Genomic DNA, 18,501 nt, shown 5'->3' with positions numbered 1-18,501 from the left:
TTTTTTTTTTTTTTTTTTTTTTTTTTTTTTTTTTTTGTCCATTCTAATCATTCAATCAATCCGCTCATCCTCATTATGTTTCTTCCCTCATCTGACCGGTAGAGGTCGCAGCCGAGTAGCAGTTGAGTGGACGGGAACGCATGGATGCGTAAAGAGCATTAGAGCGCTCCCACATGACGAAGCTTCAGAGCGTCTGGAAAGCTGGAAGGGAGAGCGGGCGCTTTGGGAGCGACCGCTGACAATTTCATTCCTGCATCTTTACCTGCAGCGCAGCCCGGCTCGGTTCGGCTCCAACAACTTCTCTAACTGTCCTGCTTCTTAGTTTCTGAGACCAGTGTGGCGGCGACGCTCCCATCATTTCCTCCATCTCCCTAAGTGAACTTTATAGGGATGTTAGATATCGTGCAGCATCATTGTGCTGATTGTCCATGTAGTGCAGAAGTATCTGTAGAACGGATATAGAAACTGAAGGTCTGGAGAGAATCCTTTTTCTTCCACTTGTACTTTTTGCCCGGTTTGACACACAACACAGAAGGGTGAGAGACTGCGTGTGCGTGTGTGCGTGTGTGTGTGTGCGCGTGTGTGTGAGAGTGCAGGAGAGAGAGACATTGCAGTTTTTTTTTTTCCTTTGGAGCTACGCTTTCATGCCGTCAGTTTTGCGCTCTTTGAGATGGACGTAAGATTTTATCCAGCTCCCCCTTCCAGCGTGGGTTCATGTACGTTACCGACTGACTCCGGGCTGGACTATTATCATTCCAACAAGGTAAACAATTAACTCTACTAAAGTCGACTGAGATGTGTCAGTTTCAAGTGCAAGCGCGCAAACGTGCATTGGTTACACATGGCTGTGTAATAAGGCACTGGGCATTGAGGTTGGGCATGCGCTGCACTTTTGTTTCCCAGGGGATAAACATGCCATGAATCCGCAGGCTGCCGCCAGCTTTTATTAAACTTTTTTTTTTTTTTCCATTTCATATTTGCTGTCATTGACACCTGCTCTGAGATCGCGCTCATGCATTTTTCTTCATTTGCAGTTTGTTTTAATGTCGTCTTTAGTATGTCACTGTTGTGCCATGGAAGCAGAGTTGGAGCGCACCGCTCGCTTTCAGGCACTGCTTCTCTGATCAAACTGAACAAAACACTGGATGTGTGTGAAATTGCGCTTCAACGGATATTATTTAGCTTGCAAACTTCCCTGAATGATTATAACTTATCTCACTCCGTTGCTTAAATTATACTCATATCTGCCACGAACGAGTTCGCAGATGGCAATGATTTGCGTACAGTAATAAACAGTTACCAACATTTCGAAACGTGGTATTTTTTTATTTATTTTGTCGCATCTGAGCCGTATGAAGAGACCCAAGGTTACAGCTGCACGGCTTCTTTTTAAGCTGAAATCTATTAGCACATTCTTGCATATGTGGTTATTAGAACTTTAGCAGAACAAACAAAAACAAAACATTTGCGCGCAGTGGTTAATTTTTTTTAGAGACAGTCCAATTTAAGCGACCAACACTGAGATGTTTACGTCAACATTTTCCTTTCAAATCAAGCTTTTGTATTTATGTTGTCAACAATTTCAAAACGTCTCAAAATAAACAGGTTTTACACAAGATATTCAACTTGCGCTCAAGAATAATGATTTTTCCTCTATAAAAAAAGTTATATTCATTTTCCCTAGGTCCTTTTCTGAATTTTTTTTCTGATTGTATAGTTTGTGAAACTAAATAATTTGCTTATTATTATCCATCATATACAAAAAACAAACATGCATGCACACCAAACCCAGAAGTAAAAGTTACTTAAAGGCTCCTTCAATTTTTGTGGTCAAGGTAAAACTTGTGCAAACAGTTATTAGACAATATTCTGGGGAGAGATAGCCACAGCCATTCATAAGAATTTGCTTGCCCTAGGACCTGGGGGGAAGCCAGCAGTTAACATTTGCTGATGACAAGGTGATACATGTGAAACATTATAGGACAGTGCAATATTTGGATTGTTAATCTCCCCTGTTCATACACACGGTCACCTGCCTGGATACATACAGTTGCATTCTGTCATCCACACACAAACACTCATGGTGAAAAGGTTTTTGATTGCTTTACAAACTTTTATGAATCCATTACTAACACTTCCTCACCATCTATAATGCCAACCTCAGTCATTAAATAGCAATATAAATCTACCCTTCACTGTGATAAAACATCAACATTTATTTTAATGGTTGGGACCTGAATAAATGTTTGACTTATTTTTAAATTTCAACATTCAGGCGGGTTTATCCGAGTAAATGTGGAAGGCATGTTCTTAAAGTAGTCATGCACAGTCTAGCAGCAGATATAGTGTCTTGCAAAGTGTCAATACTTGTGGAACCTTTTCACATTTTGTGACATAGCAACTAAAAAAAATTATTGCATTGGAATTATATGTGATAATATATCACATATATATTGTGTTATATAATATATATGTGACATATATTATATAACACAATATATATGACATATATATTGTATATATATGTGTGTGTGTGTGTGTGTACCAGTGTATTCTAGTCTACACTGGTGAGGGAATGAAAATTATATGCATATTTTTCAGTTTTTTACTAAATAAATCTGAAAAGTGTGGCCTGTTTTTGTATTTACTTTCTGAATATTTGTATTCAAGCTTTGGCATAAATTCTGTTTTAGATTAGGATCTAGGCCAGGCAGTTGAGGGACTGACTGCATGTTTAAGGTCGTGGTCCTGCTACAAGATAAAACTATGACCCACTCACAGGAAAACATGTATCGTATAACAGGTTTTCCTCCTGGATTGACTTTTACTTGGCTTTATTTACTGTTCCTTCAACGCTGACTAGTTTTCTTGTCCCTGCTGGAGAAAAGCACCACAAAGGGTGATGTTGTCATCCAACTTGTGTGACAGGGTGGACGGTATGTTCAGCATATAAGTTGTTGTTCTTCAACAACTGAGTTTTCCATAAAAAAAAAAGTTTCAAATTTGTCTGTATATAGCAGATTATAATTATTATTGTTTTTTTAAATACTCTGTCGGATACACTGCATTTATCAAATTACAGAAGTGAAAAAGTTTGACTTTTAACAATTTGACAGTCTTGTCACTCATCCATAGTGACTGAATTTGATAGATAGTTGACCTGTGAACAAATTCTCCTTTCTGAGCTTGTTGATCTCTCCAACTCCTCCTGAGTCACCATTGTCAGATTATTGCTCTCCTTGCACTGCCTGTCAGTATAGGTGGTGATCTATGCTTTGATAGGTTTCAGCTATGCGTTACTCATTCCATGTTTTGGTTGTGTGATTTTTAGAAGCCCAAAGCTTGGAATATTGTTTTATGATCCAAATGTTATTTACATTTCCTGACATTTCTTATATGTTCACAAAACTTGGAGAACAATGTATAATTTCCCTTCCAGTTTTTGATCTACTGCAACACAATTTACCACAAAATATATTAAAGTTTGTGCTTGTAACTTGTCTAAATGTGGAAAATTATTAATAGGTGTTGAAGCCTGGTGCTATGTAACAAGCTTTATACTTTTAACATAGTGAGCTGTCGTGGTTGTTATAATACAGCGAGGACAGAGCCCACAGAAAGACATATAGCACTGTCATGACTAAGGCAACACCAGTGACTAAGATGTAAAGTAGCACATTATTGCAACTGTACTCTTGTTATTACACATAACTTGTAAAATGATGCAGGAACTTTTTCTTCACTTATGTGGTGAATTTATTTTTGGAGCTATTCTCTTGTTAAACGTACCTCAGCTACAAGCAGGCTCGTAGCTGAGGTGGTTATAAAAATGTGTTTTTTTTTTTTTTTTTTTTAACATTTTTTTTTTTTTTTTTTGCTACATTACAACTATATGTTCACTGATGGATCGTATCTTACATCTTCATGAAAGGTAAAAACTAATAGTCCAGTTTGTCAATTCACAAATCAGGAAGTGTGCATTGTACTAACTGAAATAATCCATGTATCAGAACAGAGTCACTTCCTGTTTCTTGCTGTACAAGATCATTTTGTGGAAGACTTGAGTTGTTTGCCACCTATAAATATATGCATACGTTCATGTACTGTTTTTGAGTGTTGAAGGAGGTAGTAGGGAAAGAATGTAAAGAAAGCTGAAACCAGTTTGAGCTGATTGGCCACATTCAAGCTGATGGTTGACTGATGTGTGCCAGGAGTATGAATCACTCTGACATAATGATTGAGCACCACAAATGCAAAATGTGCAGTGAATTTTGAATAAGGCTCTGCTCACAATTGGATGTTAAAGAATCACAAAAATGAAACCACCCATTAAAAAACACAGCCATGCAATGAATTTTACTTCCATTGAAGGTATCATGTTCAGTTGCAGTAAGTGGATTGTTCTTTCAGTTGGTTAACATAGTTTCTTCAAATAAATAAGAATGGAGAAAATAGGCAACTGTATTCTGTGCTAAAAATGTTGGATTGGGAGATGTTTTTTCAGGGGTTTTTTTTTTGTGTGTTGTCTGAGCGCCTTACTCCAATATTCATAATAATATAATAACTACAACATAGAAAGTAGAAAACATGCTGCAGTTCTCTGACAGAGGTAGTAATTTTAAATTCAATAGAAAATTAAGAAACTGCAATATGTTCCTCATTTATCCATCAAAGTATTTATGTACCTAATCTTTATGGTCTTGGTCGATGTCATGCCCTGAGGTGGTGACAGGTCTTTGCTTTGTTACTATTAAAGTTGGTAAAACAGAACTTTTAGTATTTTTTTTTATATAAGAAAACCCCCAGCTTATTTGAGCTTTTTTTGCAATTACTTGGTGATTCTCTCAGTTAATTTTACGTTTGAAATTGTTGCAGGGAAAGAATGTAATACGTTGTAAATATACAGGTATTTATATTAAAAAAATAATACAATCATGGAGAGATCAAGCCTTTTCTCTTCTCATACAAACAACCTATGCATTCACTGTTCAAAGCAATGCAAAGAAAGACACATGAGAAGAGCATCGATTTGTGTATGGCTGAGAGCCCAACGGCTCTGTTGCTCTTCTCAACTCTATCCGGCTCGCATTGTCCTGCACTTGCACAATCAACCATGAGTCATCTTTACTTTTCACCCAAGATTTCTCCTAATCTTTTTGAAGCCTCTCTGTATCTTTTCTCTCACTGAGTGGGAGGCTTGTTTGCTCAGCGCACACTCAGCTGTGTATACCAGCGCTGAAGGCCACTTCTTCGCAAATGCCTGTTTTTAGCGGGAGACTATTTGTCAAATGCATTATGACTTGTGCATACCCTCGGGCAGAATCACTCTGGTGAAATGAAGTTAGATAGATTGCTGTAGATGTTCCACTTTCTCCTCGTCCCTCTCCACTCTAATTGCACAGTGCCCAAGAGAGAGCCTCTCATGTAATTACACTGTAGTTATTCTGTAGGTTTATAATCCAATGGGTTGCAGATGTTTTTCTTTGCATAGTAGCCATCTGTTCCAACTTACTTTATGTTATTTATATACCTTTGCTTGAGTTTTTATTTGAAGGACCACATCAGTGTGTTTATTTTCAGCACTGCACATCATTGCTGAAATGCAACAAATGAGTTTTAACTCTCATCTATAGATTTGATATTTTGCTTTTTCATCAGAACAGAAACAATCTGCTGATGTGTGTCCATTCAAAGGCAGCAAGGCCAACTATAGCAGAGCACGTAAAACCCCTTCCAAAGTGGTTTGTTCCATTTCAAATGCTGTCCAAATCACTGTATTAGTCATGGGATACTTCAAAGTATGGTCAGGCAAAAAAAAAAAAAAAAAAAAAAAAAACCATATTAAATTTTGGGAATGTGTTTTTTTTTCTCTCTCTCAGAAACATGACCGTAATAGACACTGAAAAAAGAAAAGTTATTTCTGTAGTACCTCATTCTGTACACAGAGAGGAGTTAATTACATGGAGGCAAGCATTCTTGGGTCGACAGCATGGACTTTTGGTTGTTTTTTTTTTTTTTTTTTTTATTGTGCCCATTCATAACATTCTGCTGACTGGCCAGTCCGAGCTGCAGTGTCCCCGCTGTTCTCACTCTGGAAATGTTAACCCATGCATGCCTCCACTGCACACCAAGTGCAACCCAAGTGGCTGGAACTGGGGACTCTCTGAGTTTATTGTTCTTATCCAGTTCCAGACAGTTAACTCGGAACAAATAACCTGCAGTGGAGACATGGAATAGACATTTTCTCTTCATAAAAATAACTATACCAGTGTAACAATCATCTTATTTTTGTTCTCATTCTTTTTTTTTCTTTTTCTTTTTTTTTGACACACCACTTTCTGGCACAACTCATAATCAAGTCTCCTCACTTCATCCCCTCTCAGTGTCTAACTTATTTCTCTCATTTACCTTCCCAGCAGCCATGTCAAAAGGTTATGCAGGGAAGCTGGATCGCCCAGGGCTGATTGTGTCTCTGAGTTAATGATAAGTAGCTACAGTGCTGTTCTCTGGTGCAGTGGGGCTTGTGGGGTTTTTGGTACAAATCATTACAGTAAAAGGAGAAGTGGTCAAATTGTGTTGAGTTGAAATGTATTTTTAAATACATAATGGAGTTAAAGATGTCAGAGATTATTTACTGAAGTCATGCAAAACGTGCCTTTTAGTTTATGTTTCTTGCACTACATTGTTACATGTAGAAATAATTCCAAATGTTGCCACATCTGTTTTCATTTTGCAGCTGCAACAAGGCGTAGGCCCGTTAGTAGTACATTAAAGTTTTTAAAAGTTGCCGTTTTATTACTGCTAAACTCTTATGACATTCTTCCTATACTACCCAGTTCTTCTAATGAGATTCTAGAGAAAGCGGGAGTTTTCTTTGGAGGTATGGAGCAGAGTAATTCAGGCATACCCCTTCCCCACTTCTTGCTGCATACTGCTGGACAGCTGGCTAAAAAAAAGAGAAAAAGGGAATTTTTTTTTAACATTTACTGAAAATGTAGTTTGGGAAGCTAAAATACCTAGGTACAATGCTACCTGACACATTATTAGCTGGTGTTGCAAAAGAACCAACCCAGGAGTGCCATTTATCTTCCTTGGTGCTGAGTGGCTGTACGCCCAAGAGCTGCAATAAGGAGGATTGTCTGTGTACTACAGTACAGTAGTACTAATATTAAGGTTTATTTGGTCTGTGAAATACCTGAATATATTAAAATCGGCAGTAATAAACATTTTTGGAGGTGGTCTCAAGTGTTTAACCATTTGCGGGAGACTATGTTCATAAATCCTCGTCAATACCTGGGAATAAAAATAGACTAAATTTTGCCATTTCCATCTGCAGCTGTGACATTTTGCTTACAAATATCAGCTTCGAGAAAAAGTAGTGATTGATTCCGTTGTTCGTAACAAGAATTAATGGCGGTGAACTTGAGTTTACCGTGCAGTTTACAGTGAAAGTAACAAGCTATGCTCTGCTGCAGTCCCATCACTTTGCTCTGCGCCTTACTATCGAGACCAGACGCAATGGCTCAGAGCTGGTAAAGGTGTTAGGAGGGTCATAAGTCACAAAATGACTGAAAATAGATTCTATGGTTTACCCTTCGTGGTTTGCAATTTAATCACCAAAGTCCTTAGAGACAGTCTATTTTTGTTGATGTCTTGTTAAATGAGTTACCAAGAGCTCAATGATGACAATACATTTTTTAAACTGTTTCTTGCAGAGAGGGTGTGATGTATTGCAGCTGTGACAGTCATCTCTGTTATCACACTGTAATCTGTCACGTGACTGTTATTTACCAGAAATTGCCAGTCTTTTTTTAGACTGAAAATTATTGCAGGTTCCCAGGCTTTGCAGCGAGGGCAGCAAACTGTAAGCCACTGTGCAGCATCACCACATCACAACGTGTCAGAGTAATTCCAAATGTGACGTTGATCAAGAGCTGAAGCAGTCCAACCTCGGCCCGGCTCGCGCCCCTCATTAAATCACATTAACCCTAATTTTCATCACAGCTCCTTGAAGCCCAAATGTTACTATCGGTTTTTGGCTCCTGGCTGCTCAGCTGGATGTTGGGTGTGTGTTTCACACACTTGTGATTTGTGTGAGGTCGAGTCCAGCGAGCCAAGGCTGTTTAAACTGTCCTCACCTCAGGAGGCCAGTGGTTCCTCAGCAGCATTCGCCTTGACTTGCCGTCTTCTCTCTCCTGTCTGTCTGCCTTCTCCTCTACCACCTCCCTCACACAGCCCAGTTTCCTTGTGCTGTTTTATATTCACTTCTTGATTGGTTGGGGGATGGGCCGGGGGAATAGTGTTGGAGAGGTTAGTTGGTTAGAGCCGAGAGGGGGAAGTAGATCTGGTGTGTGCATTAAGATAGCGAGCAAAAGAAGGCAAAGGGGTAGACGCCAGAGGGAAACTAAGAAAAAAAAAGATTTTTAGGGGTACTTTATTTTTCATTCTGCCATTGAGTCTGTAATGTCATACAGCAATGTGGAAACCAAAATGAGCATTGCCACCAGATGTGTTCCAGTCCAGATAGCAACTTGAAAGACAGGCGTTTATTGTTTTAGTGCATTTGGTGTGGTTCAAACCCAAACTGCATGAAATGCTGATTGATGGATTTCACTGAAGAATGCGTGTGTATGTATATGAGAGCAAGGGAGAGAAAAAAGAGCGAGAGAGCAAGAGACGGAGAGAGAGAAATATCTGCTTTATCTGATTTATTTAACCATTTTTCTGCACTGCTCTGCACTGTGTCTGCTGATGAAAAGGGAATACGGACTGTATTTTTTTCTCACTGCTACAGTAGCGTTTCAGAGCAGATTCATCTGCTTTCCATCACTACTGAAATATGAAAAAAATACAAGCGTTGATTCACTTCTAGTCGACTCGATGGCTTGTCAGATAAACTAATATTTTGCTATGCACAGAGGGTTAATAATATTATTTCCATCAAGCATGTAAACAAAATATAACAGTTCGGCACGCATCTTATGAAACGAGCATGTTCAGCATGCAAACATTTATTGGTATTTGTCTCAGTTTTCACAAGGTGTCAATGTTGTTATTGATATTCAAACTACTTTTACTTTGTGTTGTGCAGCTTTATGTATTGTAGTTGCTGACATTTAGCTGCATCCACGTGCATGTGGTTTAGTCTGTAGGTCAGGAAGTGCGCACTTCACTCTTTTTGCAACAGTTTTAGAAGCTTAACTGTTAACTGCATGTTCCTAATCATCATACATACAGTAACATTTTGTAGCTACTGTTATTTTATAATTAAAGTATCAGCATGCCAACACGGAAGCAGCAAAGGCAAACCATTTTCAGCTGCAGGTCCCCAAGCAAGAGAGAAAACTGATCTTCATCAGAATAATTGCTTGGTGTCATTCATAAACAAGTAGACCACAAAGTGATTGTGCTCAATGCTGGAGATTAAGAACGCTGTTATTGGCCTTGGCAGATCAGTGTGGAAAGCCAGCTTTAGTACATAAATTAGCAGAACCAGTGCATGAGAAAACTAAATTAACATTTCAAATAAGCACAGATAAGCTTATCTTTTTACACTTCAATAGTTTGTGCAAAGAGGAAACACTTTATCCAACTTTTTTTCCTTGGTTCATCTGCTTGAGAAACATATGGGTGATATTTTATGTGTCTGGTCTCCTTTGTTTTTTAATTTTTGTATTTTTTATTTTTAGTAAAGGTTCAATTTAGAACAAGCTTTGGCAAAGAAAAAAAAATCAGAGTGAAAGACAGGAGTTTCTAAAGGGATTTTTGAAAATCTTGACAGGTCAGGTTGTTGACAGGTTGTGCTCTTGGGAAATTAGCTGTCGACGGCATGTAAGGGACAGGATTAGTGAGAACATTAGTAAGGCCTGGTTAAGGATTCAAATGTTTTGAAAATTATTTATATGATACACAAACAAACATTAGATCTGTGGAGTACACTCTCATTGCCTTGTAAAAGTTTTAATACACTTTGAACTTTTTTACACCACACACCTCCATGTATTTATTTAGGATTTTGCTCAATTTGACTAAATTAAAGCTCAATAAACATTAATTTAACAATCGTCACAGAATCTAAAGTCTGAATTGAGTAACATTCTTTTCCTATAAGACATTGTGAATTTGTTTTCACACAGCATATGCATGTAGGTCAAAAGGCTTACATTTATTTAATCCTCTGACCAAAGTACCTTCGTTCACATGTGCTCAGTGTCCCTTACATCACTCAAACAAGCCTTTTGGTTTTCTTTCAGTGATGCAGGTTCTGCCACTAATTCATCAGTGTTATAATTTATGAAGTGCACGTGTAATAGTAAATTATAGAATCATTTTGATCTGGTCTCCAGATTCTTTGACGTGAGATGCAGATCTCTGCAGCACCTCTAAAGTTAACGTTGGCTTTTTCTCTAATTGAGGCTTTGCTCCCTTGGCCTTTATATTTGGATGGACCATCATGCCTGCAAATTAGCTCTGTTCTCTAATTAAGAGTCTTTTAAAGACTTGATAATTGTTACATTGCAGCAAGAAGTGTCTTTGTTCAAATCCCGCCTATTGGTATTTCAGCATGGAGTTTGCATCACATCTATCAGTGATATCTTTCTGTGTAGTCTGCCTTACCACCACAGTCCAAACACAATGTTACCATCAGTTTGTGTGTGCGTAGGTGGTTGTTTGTCCAGGGCGTCTCTGTGTGACGTGTCTAGGCTGCACCCCACTTGTTGCCCATTGACCACTGGAACCAGGCAGCAATATAGAAGGATTTAATGGGAGTAGAAAACTGATGGATGATTTCACCAGGTTTTATTTTGGGGTAAATGAGTAAAAAGGGTTAACTCCATATACATGACAGACTTTCCACATAGTTTGTCATGAACAAATGTGTAAACCTTGTTGCTCTTTTCAGCTTGCAATTATGCATTCCCTTCTATTCCCCAATAAAGGATCGAAGTTTGCGGTTGTACTGTGACAACACGTGAAAAAACAGAGATACGGATACTTCTGCAAGCACGTCCTAGAGCTGCAGTGTTGCAACCTGTTAATTTGTGAGCACATTATTCCTTCTGTTAGGCACGCCGAAAAAGCTGTAATTTAAAACAGGTTGCAGAGGAAACATGTACAAAAGCAGTGATACACGGCAATGTTAAAGATTGCAGCTGTTGAGTGTATTATGAAAGGCCCGCGAGCCAGGGCAAACATGAGCAGTTGTCTTAACTTCCTGAGGCATGTCCTGTGCAAACAGCACTAGAGACGGCTGGTTCAGATCCACATTCAAAGACTGCAGGACCACTGAGTTCATACTCTCCAATGCACATGCTCCCTCGCAGGTAGACACATACACTGTTTTGCATGCAGATGCAAACGTGCCTGCACTACTTTACCATAAATAAACACAAGTGCACATGTGAGCACACAGACCACAGAAATGTTATCATGTTGTGCAGCAGCAACAGCTCAGCCCACAGATTACTGTACCTTAAAGTTTGATGTTCAGTAATTAACCTTTCATCGAAAGTGTAATTGATTAATTCAGAATCACTTTTGGGTTTAAAGGTTTCGTCAAACTGCTTTTAAGAAAAGAGAGCAGTTTTCTTCTGATTTATCTCTGTTTTATGTTTTTTTTTTTCTTTTTTGTGTAAGCTTGGCTTTTTCTCCAGATGTTTTTCTTGTAAATATGCCATGACTGAGTTAGTTCAAGGTTGTACAGGGAGTTAAGTTTGCTGGTTGGGTCACCACGGATTGGTCCTCTGTTGTTTGTTTCTGTGCCCTTAGCAAAGTGTGTGTGCGTGTGTGTGTAAGTGTGTGTGTGTGAGACTCCCCTCCCTATCACTACAAACCCTCAGTCCCTTTAGGCCCCTCTTTGCCTCAGTCTTGTAAACCACCTCTGGCACATTTGGGCTTTGTTCGCAATATCCTCACTGTAGCTGAGTTTTTCTTTCCAAGAATTCTATTCCCCATATAAGTGACGACAAGAAGTGCCTCTCTATGTATGTGCATTTAATTGCACTTTGCTCTTTTTAATTTTTTTTTCTTTTTTTTTGCGTATTATTGATATTGCACTTGATATTGCAAATATTCATACCACAGTAGCTGTCTTTCTAGGCCTTTGGTATGTTGACTGGTATGTGATATGTGGGTGCAGCTGAATTTGAGCGGCTTCGCTGTGCAAACACAGCATTGCTGGCACTCCTGGTTTCACTTAATCTTCCACACAAAGGCATTGGCATGTGGCACGGCTCTCAGACTGTTTCAGTGACAGTGAAAGAGAGCAGAGCTGAGCAGCAGGCCGTGTAAGAGCATATGAACAGTGATGGATATTTATGTTTTAAGCCATTTTATGTTTATTATCTCCTAAACTGTATGTTGATTTGCCTTTTTTTTATTTTCTCCAGGCTTTGGAATATCAAAGATAATTATTAGACCTCTGTGAGGAAAACATAGGATCATATGATAGATTTGAACTTTAGCTTGGAATTTTTGTCATGTCAGAACTTTCATTCTGGGCTGAACTGTAAACAGACATCCAAACACACTGTCAGTCATGAATAGGTAATTTATTTTCCCATCCATACTATAATTACCCAGCGAGTAAATGGGAGGGCTCTTCTGAGATTACCAAGTGTTTTTGCAAAAAAAAAAAAAAAAAAAAAAAAAGAGAAAAGGTTGTTAAAAGCATCTTTTTATGTTTCATTTTAAACTGGGCTATAAAATGCACATTGAAAAAATATTTAATACAAATTTTAAATATGAATGTTTTTTTTTTAATTTTATTTAAATGTTATGTGGAGTTATGTTTTCATGGTAAATTTGAACCTTCTTTGCACCACAGTCTGGTTTGCGATGTTTCATATCTTTCAAGTGCAGATGCATTGCAGTTTGTTTGTGGTGAATTAATTAGTTTTTCTTTGCAGAAGGAAGAATGAATTCAAAGAAGAAAGTGGTGACCTTTCTAACAGTTTTGCTCATTTTGGTGGTAGCTAATCAGTGGTGTTTTTTGTTTTTTTTCAGAGAAAACGTGCCTTTCCAGGTACACAGCGTCTAATAGTATTTTAATTGACTTTACAGAAACTGAATCAAGATACGCTGATGAAGTTACAAACTGGCTTAAGCCTCTAACTGTGACTGCCAGATCTCCTTGTTCCTTTTTTTTTGTTGTTTTTTGTACTTTCTGCTGCTCTGCATAATGACAAGGGTGGAAGAGTGGAAGATTCCAATTACTCAGAGAAAGTCAAGGGGGGCTGTTGAAGTTTGAGAAATACAAGAGGAACTGGTTGCTGTGCGGAGATTGCGTGCCCATTTGGAATGTAATTAAATTGCTTTGGCTGCTTGCCAGTTAAAAAAAAAAAAAAAAAAAAAGCATTTTTTTCCCCTCTCATCTCAAATGAAAATGTATAGTGTTTTGCTAAAAAATACCTGCGGGGAATAGTAGACTGTTGAATATTTGTAATACAGCTTGCATTGTGCAGCTGAAATGAGTTTTGAGATGAGTTATCCGCTGTGGTTTCCCCTCTGACATTTCAAAGGTATGTAGCTTTTGAACCATGGATTTACTGTAATCTATTTTTTCTATTATCGATGTGTGGTTGAGTTATAAACTGTAGATTGGCTTCTCTGTCATTTCGCTGGATTTGCCATATCACAAACTAAGAGACTGCTGGTGATTCTGACTGTATAATAATATTTATATGCAGTCACATATAAACCTCCAGTTGTTCCACCCTTTTTGTGTATTAAACTGCAGCAGGAGTTGTAGTCATCTTAGAGTGTGTATCTTTTTAAAACCTGCTCTGTTACATCTCACAGTAACCAGTTTGTACGGGAAAAAAGAACTCAAGTATTGTCACTACCGGGGAAGAGTCAATGTTCCGACAAAAATGACAACCGAGCTTCAAATGAAACACACTAGATTCATTTAAGAATACTATTTGTATTTCAACAAGGAATTTTATACCAATACAAATACTGCAAACATATTTTTTCTTTACCTTTGTGAAACTCCTCTTACTTGTGTGGCTATATGTGTTGCCACATTGAAGAAAACGTGGATGTCTTAACAGTAGAAAATTTGGTATGTAGGTCACGTTTGATGTTCTCTTGTTTTAAATAGTGTAAGCGTATTGGAATAAAGAATGTGAAATTCGTGCATGGATTGGAGATGTTACTTTTGACTCGACATCGTCTGGTTCAAATTTGTTTTCTGACATTAAGACTCAAATGGCGATGAAGGTTCAGGTGTCTTCAAGCAGTGAGATAATTGTGAGGTATTTTTTTTTTTTCCAGAAAGTTGGTTATGCTGTTTGTCTCTTGTCTAGTTTGAAGTAACCACCCTTTTGAGATGAGCGAGTCTCCGTCAGTGCAGGCGGAGGGTTTACATAGTTTTATACAAAGTCAAGTAATGGTTATTACTGTTGCATCCAATCAGTTGTTGCTTTGATTCTTAGGCAGAATGTCCATGGAATGCATGGATGAGATTTTTGGACATATGAAGAATATTCAAGGAGCCTGGTTTATCTGGTGATCAAATCATATATGTGACAGTTGATATTGTGACAGGAGGATAATGATCAACAGAAACAAACTTTTGAGGGTTTCAAGCAAAATTCTTTTAGAACTTCTTGAAACCTTAAAAAAAAAAAAAAAAAAAAAAAAAAACATCCTGAAAAATTAAAGTATCCTGTTTAAGTTTCCACTAAATTGTTTTGTGGGTTTTGCATTGAGTTGAGCTCTGCTTTGCCCGACCTATGTAAGACCTTAAAAATCAAATAATAAGGGAGACTAAGGACATGACAGATCTATAAAGCACCATAAATGTTATGTTTGTTTTGTGTGGTATCAGAACAATCCAGCTGCCTCTATTCTATCACTCCTGGACCTGCAAATGGATCGAGCTGTCCGGCGGCAGCATGCTTACTACAGCTAACCGGTGTTTCCTGGCGTTATAATAGCTTTTTCTTGTTCGTGTCCTGTCAAATCAACTCTTACGGGGCTGTTTTAGGGGTACTCAGGCAATCGATATAAGAAACGGCATATTTTGTGTTTCACCACCTCTTTCTCCTAATACTCAGCTGAAATATGCCTGCAAGTCCAGTCTCATAATGTTTGACTGTGTTGTGACTCTTTAGGAAATCTTTGAAACCAGATCCATGAGAGAGGTGCTGAGATGATGATGAGCTAATTAGTTGGCTCTACAACTGCCATGCTAATGACTGTTGGTGGGTTTGCGGTCGCTCCAGCATGCATGTGTGTTCTCATGTCGTACAGATGACTGGTAGAGGCTTAATCCAGCATGCACATGACAAAGCCTGCTAAGTGAATGAAAAATGTATTAGTGCAAACAAGCCTTCTTATCGGGCCTACATTGACAGCAGCAAAGATCACAGAAATGTGCAGTGACACCATAAGTTATTAATTAGTAAATGCAAATAAGCATTCAATTTGTAATGTCTTTAAATGTTGTTTTCCAGTCCACCATTTAGGTGTTAATCCATACTCGGAAGATTCACGGTTAAGCTTTAAAACAACGCGTGTTTTCAGTTGCAGCTCTGTAATTGTGCAAGCAGCTACAAAAAATGCAAGAGAGTGTCAAAAGGGAAGAGGAGGTGAAGAGATGGCGTGATGAATCTTTGTCAGACAGAAAGACAGAAAGATAGAAATTGAGCAATTCTGCAAACCTTAACGCAGAGATAAAAGCGTGGAATAAAGTTGATGTATACCACAATTTGCACATGCGGATTAACACCCTTCACAAGCATGCACGTGCTGTCATGATACCAGCTCTCACTTTCATTTGTAATCATGCACCTGCTGGCAATTACTGTTATCATCGCTAGATTAAAGGGAACATTGTCCCAAAGTGACACCGGAGTTCATTTCTTGATCACACAATAAATATATTTCTTTTTGACAAGATAGATCATTATGAGCCGCTTACTCTTCTAAGCTGGTTATACAGTTAGGTGAATGCTATTATCATTAAGAGATCTGCAACTTAAATAGTTTGTGTGCTTTACTGAATGCTTATATTAACAACCTGGCTGAAGTTTGGAGAAAGGAGGGAGGCCACCCGTGATTTATGCCTAAAAATAAATGTCTTATATAACTACAGAGGGAACTAAACTAAAGATAGACACCAGAATAACTGGGTGGTAGCAAGAGGGAAGAGGAAAATTGGCTGATCACCAATAATTTACAAGCCAGAGTCAAATCAAGGTGAGGTGATGTTTCACCAACTGAACTCCAGCTAATTAATCAACAACACTTGTGCTGTCAAAGTCAAGATTAAATGTTTTCTACTCATGTCAAACAATGGTTAAATGTACGATGTTTCGTTAAGCATGTCAGATATAAAGTTTTTCATGTTTCATACAGTCTTGATTGTTACATTTATCAAAATTATTTGATTAAGTATTAGAAAAGGGTAAGAAATTTACATTTAATTTCCTAGTCATATCACGCTGTACAATATCATCATAGCTACATTATTTTCTACAATTAAATGTGTTACAAAGATGCTTTATAGAAGAGTAGCAAGAAGAAAGTTATCATGGATAAAAACGGGGACAAAGTCTCATTTGTAGGTTGTGACAAGTGATGTAGAAACCAACCGTGTAGAAGAAATGGCTCTGGACGGATGAGACCAAAACTGAAACTCGTGTCCAATGGAATATTAGGGGGAACACCAACGTTGCTCATATTTAAATGCACTGCCCCCATGAAACCTGTTATCATGCTGTGGGGAGGCTTATATTCAGCAGGGAGAAGAGACTGGTCGGGGTTAATGTGAGGATTGATGGAGCTAAATAAATGGCAAACCTGTTCTAGGCAGTAAGACTTGAGTCCTGGGTAAAGAGACACCTTTCTGTTGAACAACTGCCCTAAACAGAGTCACAAATCTATTTTTTTAGCCCAGCAGATATCCACTTGTTAGAATGGGAGAGTCAAAGTTGAGGCGTATATAATAAAACATTTTTGCTGTGCACAGATACTCACAATCCTGTCTGACTAAACCTGAGCTATTCTGCAACTATGCATGCCCAAAGAAATGTCTTTATATGCAAAACTAGTAGAGGCATAAAGCACGTGAGCAAGACTTGGAGCTGCGTTTGCAGCCAACAATGTTTAACAAACTATTGACTCAAAGCACATATATCGCCATACTTTTCAGATTTTAATTAGCACAAAAAAATCAACTAAAAATAACATTTAGTTGTTTAGTAATTCAACTAAATTAACAAGCTTGATGCATTCAAGCTTGTGGTCGTAACATGAATTCTGAATGTTTTTGTAAGGAGCTGTTGCTGTGAGGAACTGTGTGTATTTGACCCGATCATCGGATAAAATCAGCAGCATCAAGTCCGGCAAGCTGTGGAGATCAATGTCATTTACACGTCGATTACTGCTTAATGTATACTGCACTGCGTTAAATGACCTAAAAATAGTCGATGACTCAGGATCGTCTTTATTAAAAGAGTGGTGTAGTTAAAATGTAGACTGGAGAACATAAACAGTAAACCATCGTTCTGCCCAACTTTAAAGCACGTCCAGTTTTCCACACTTTATAGATTTTTTTTTTTTTTTTTTTTTTTTCGCTTTGCTCTCTCTTACAGGACTCCGCTTCTTCCTGCTCTGGTTTACCACTTTATAAACTGGCTTTAAAATGTGGAGATGTTTGCACTTTAATTGCATTTTGTCGTACTTACCCTTGTTTCTTGAAATCCTGTATAATTAAATGAGATTTTCTGTAGTTACTCAGACTTGTTTTGTGTCCCTGACAACAGCCATCGCTAAGCTGTACAAACAAAGCAGAGCAACAAAGCAACACAAGGGGTAAGCAGGTCTCATGTATGACAGAGGTGATGGGTGAGCTAATTGGGGATTAACTGTTATTAGCTGGAAGAGGGGAGACAAGTGCCAAGCCCCCACCTCTTTCTGTGCCAAACATGGTGCAGTTATGTCTTCCTTCCTGCCTCAGCTAAGCCATGTTTTTCACCTGGCATGCTTTTGTTTCCATATCCATGGGTTCTCCTCCTCTCTGACTCGCTTCCCTTCTTTCCTCCCTTTCTCTGACACTTTCGCTCTCTCATTGTGATTCTCATCAGCCTGCATTAGTCGCAAATGCAGAACTAAGTAGCTGTGACAACATTCTCAGATGCTCCAGCTGCCTCAGATTTATTGAGTTATTAAAGTAATGTACTGTGATTAAAAATGCTAATTCTCCCTAAATCACATGCCAGCTTGCATTGTGTTTTTTCAATAGCTGATTTAATTACATGGAAAATGAAACAAGGGCTGATGATTCAATCTTTGCTGCCAAAAGCCTCTTGATACGAGAATGAATTACCTCCAGATACAGAATTATTGTTTGAGCTGCAAAAAGTCTTTCAGTATTGTGCAAGCTGCAGTGAATACAAAGGCTTAAATTTAGCCACCGTTTTGTTCGTATCTGATTTCAGGTCACACATTCACAGACTGTGTCTTGGTGCGTGCTCACGTGCGAGCTTGAAA

The 18,501-nt window shown here is 38.3% G+C and overlaps 1 protein-coding gene across 6 annotated transcripts in view; it reads left to right on the top strand.

Annotated features, from left to right (window-relative positions):
• The first annotated feature begins 169 nt into the window (after positions 1 to 169).
• Positions 170 to 18,501, top strand: part of tox2 (TOX high mobility group box family member 2) — a 122,737-nt gene continuing 104,405 nt past the window's right edge. For 4 of the 6 annotated variants that reach the window (XM_015033332.1, XM_015033331.1, XM_015033328.1 and 1 more), the window contains exon 1: positions 171 to 763. In XM_015033332.1, the coding sequence (XP_014888818.1) occupies positions 671 to 763 (93 nt within the window). In that variant the 5' untranslated portion in view covers positions 171 to 670. Of the gene's footprint in view, positions 764 to 18,501 lie in introns of all 6 variants that reach the window. The other 2 variants (XM_015033327.1, XM_015033333.1) reach the window with 2 other exon arrangements.

This window comes from Poecilia latipinna, unplaced genomic scaffold, assembly GCF_001443285.1.
Source record: "Poecilia latipinna isolate Pla-1442-1.1 unplaced genomic scaffold, P_latipinna-1.0 Scaffold264, whole genome shotgun sequence".
In the NCBI taxonomy this organism is placed as follows: Eukaryota; Metazoa; Chordata; class Actinopteri; order Cyprinodontiformes; family Poeciliidae; genus Poecilia; species Poecilia latipinna.
This window is presented reverse-complemented; position numbering and strand designations above follow the sequence as displayed.